The sequence below is a fragment of the Buceros rhinoceros genome, unplaced genomic scaffold (assembly GCF_000710305.1).
Source record: "Buceros rhinoceros silvestris isolate BGI_N320 unplaced genomic scaffold, ASM71030v1 scaffold18988, whole genome shotgun sequence".
Classification (NCBI taxonomy): domain Eukaryota; kingdom Metazoa; phylum Chordata; class Aves; order Bucerotiformes; family Bucerotidae; genus Buceros; species Buceros rhinoceros.
Window position 1 is genome coordinate 7,131 of NW_010426515.1, and position 3,064 is coordinate 10,194.

At 36.5% G+C, this 3,064-nt stretch overlaps 1 protein-coding gene across 1 annotated transcript in view; it reads right to left on the reverse strand.

Annotated features, from left to right (window-relative positions):
* The window catches only part of SSX2IP (synovial sarcoma, X breakpoint 2 interacting protein), a gene marked incomplete at its 3' end in the record, with an annotated part of 6,639 nt that extends 4,259 nt beyond the window's left edge, over window positions 1-2,380 (reverse strand). The window contains exons 1-3 of the mRNA XM_010141543.1: window positions 2,251-2,380; window positions 1,365-1,531; window positions 927-1,127 (exon numbers count right to left, since the gene is read on the reverse strand). Of these exons, the coding sequence (XP_010139845.1) occupies window positions 927-1,127; window positions 1,365-1,531; window positions 2,251-2,293 (411 nt within the window). The remainder of the gene's footprint in view (window positions 1-926; window positions 1,128-1,364; window positions 1,532-2,250) is intronic.
* Window positions 2,381-3,064: the final 684 nt, after the last annotated feature.

A 3,064-nucleotide genomic window follows, 5' to 3' on the forward strand; every position in this document is an offset into this window, starting at 1 on the left:
GCAACTGCAGTGTTCTGGAACCTAACATTATATAGTGTTTGAATAAAAATGAGTGCCGTTACATGCAAATTAATGTCATATCAAAATGCTTCTACGTGGATGACTAATCTCAGCAGAAGGACTACTATGATTTTGAGAACCTACAGCAGCATTTGTCAAGGAGTGCTGACTGGCCCTAGAGAAAAGTAAGTTTAAAAGGCACCAATTCATGCACTAAAGGTTTTTATGTTGTTGTTCTTGACGGAATCAAGGGAAAGACAACACTAACATGACTGCACGTAGAAGTACCTATGAAGTAGCATAGGCTGTGGACTTGCAACACATCAGCTACTCCAGTGACTGGCCTTGTGAATGTATTTATCCTACGATAAACCAAAGCTGAGTAACTTCAGTTTTGACAACAGCTTCTGAGCAATTCCTTGAAAGAGACTCTGTAATCAACCAAGAAATCCAACAAAAAAAAACCAATCCATGGAAAAAGCTACAGATATGGAGAAAAAATGATAACAGCCCTGTGACACACACTAGAAATGCTACCTACATGTTCACTAGTTACAATTATATTGGCAATTTATCTTTCAGAGCTGGGCATATCCTTTTAAGTGATACTGAATGATACGAACTGAAGTGTTTAACATTTTCACCTGCCACATGCATTAACACTTCTAATCCAAACCATCTTCCCTCTTCCTTGATTAAAGAGGCCATAATTCTCAATAAGTTTTCAGATCTCTCACTAATTCATATTTTAATTTTAAGGAATTTTCAACTGAAAAAGACATCAAGAAACCCAAAAACGTACATAACAATACAATTGCAGATTAGTACTGGGAGGGAAAAACAAAAAAGCACTCACTGTTAAGAATGCACAATATCTGTTAAACATAAGTGCTGCATAATATTGGTGGAATTATCTTGTTTCGTACCTTTAATTTAGCATAGCGGTTCTGTAAGTGATCCATATCTCTACCCAGTTTCAGGTGCTGCATTTCTACTTCTTCCTGAGCTCGAAGGTTCTTGTGATGCAGTACAAGCAATTCATTCATGCAATTTATGATAGATACTAAGTTTAACTCTTTTCCTTTGGATTCCGCATAAATAGAAGGAAAGCCCAATGTTGTCAATTCCTGGTAAAAGACAAGGGCAGGGGGAATAAATAACTGGATCAATCTCACAATTCTCCAAAAGAGAGAAACAATATTGGGTGAAATCCTGTATGAAGGGAGAGGAAAAAAAATCCTATTCCCACCAACTTCGGCTTCTGGCCACTGAGAGAGAAGCCCTCCTAATGCAGTGAATCTTTACTACCAAAACTGATTTAATGTCACCTTCACACAACCTCCAATAAACAAGATGTGGCTTACCCTGTTGAGATAGGATATGCTCTGTTCAATATTCTCTTCTGTGCAGAAGGCACTGAGGAACCTATGCATGCTTTTGGACGTAGGCCGTGGCAAGTGTAGCACTTGTGAGTTCATGCTTGTGGGACATATCTTTTTTTCTGAGGTATATTGAGAAATATTTTTGCCATCTGAAAGTTAAAACATTAAGAAACAAGTCAGGGCTAACAGCCTAAGACACATCACATACAAAAAAACCCAAATTCCCAAGTACTCGAATTATTATTTACAGAAATTTACAAGTCTAGAGCTTAGGATTTCATCTTGAATGAGGTACAACTCAGAATGAAAAAAAATGGATAAACTTCCACTGAAGATTTAAAGACTTTATTACATTTCAAGGTATTATATCTTTCAACCTGTACTCCTCCATCAAGAAAAAAAATGGCAAACCTTGCTTCCTTGATTGGCTTGGAATACCACATTTATTCATTTTTATTCACAAAAGCTAGGCATTTACTGAAAATTCTTACAGAACATACAATGTCCTTATCCACCAAGGAGGCAAGAAAATATTTACTCCTTTAATAAGTCTGTAATCAATTAATGAGGCAATAGAATTTAGAACACATAAAGAAACCTTTGAAAACACAAGGTATCTCGAAACACGTGATTAAAAAAAGAGTGTGACCAAAAAGTCTTAGAATCTTTATTAATAAATGGGCAGTATTTTACAGCAGCATTTCCATAAGACCTTGATCCAAAACAAAGCATTGTATAACCTACAAGTTAATTAACGTTCTGCTTAACTAGTTCAGTGTGTCATGCATGAAACTTCAATCTCTCTGGCAGCTATAACATCACTAGTAAAGTTAGTGAATCCACTATATTCAAAATGTTACCCATTTACCTGATGACAGCACTGGCACACTAATAGTCTTCCAGTCTCCCATAGCAACAAAGACAGGCAGGGTACCTGAGCAACTGGTTCAACAGTGAAGTATTTAGTACAATTGCTGGCAATGTGTGTTACGTAGACATCTCCTAAAATAGCAAGAGCATTTTAGATTAACAATAGCAGCTAATACAGGTAGAAGATTAAAGCAGGCATAGGAGAGTGACTATGGGACTTGAGCCACATGAAATTTTTCCTATTTCATTAAACACCATTTGGAACACAGTAAATGCAGCAAAAATTATGCTGCAAAAATGAGGCATCTATCTATATTCAGTTAGTCTTAAACTTTGCTAAGTCTTGTAAACCATTATCTAAAACTAAAATGCCATGTACACATAAAAATAGCAAAAATTCACAGTGTAGATAACTCTGCTGTTTCTGTTGATATACAGCAAAGACGACACAGCAAGCCTGTGAATATACTGAATATTTACCTGCCAATAAAACCAGGAAGCAATTTTAAGATAAACTTATGTGGAGTTTCAAAATAAATCTAAGTAGGATTAAAGAGAAGGATAATATAGGCTCTATAGAAGATATATTGGCAAAGAGAGGGCAAAGAAACTTCTCATAATTATTTAACCATTTAAATTTAACTTAACCTATACAATTAGCTATACTGCCTTTCCCTGGCAAGTTGCTTGCTTCTTTGCAGAAGCTCTAAAACTGAAGCAAACGAATAGGAGGAGCCTCACCCCACGGGCAAAGCCACACAGTACAGCACTGGCTCTCTGGAAACCAAAGGGAAGTCACACACTCATAAGGC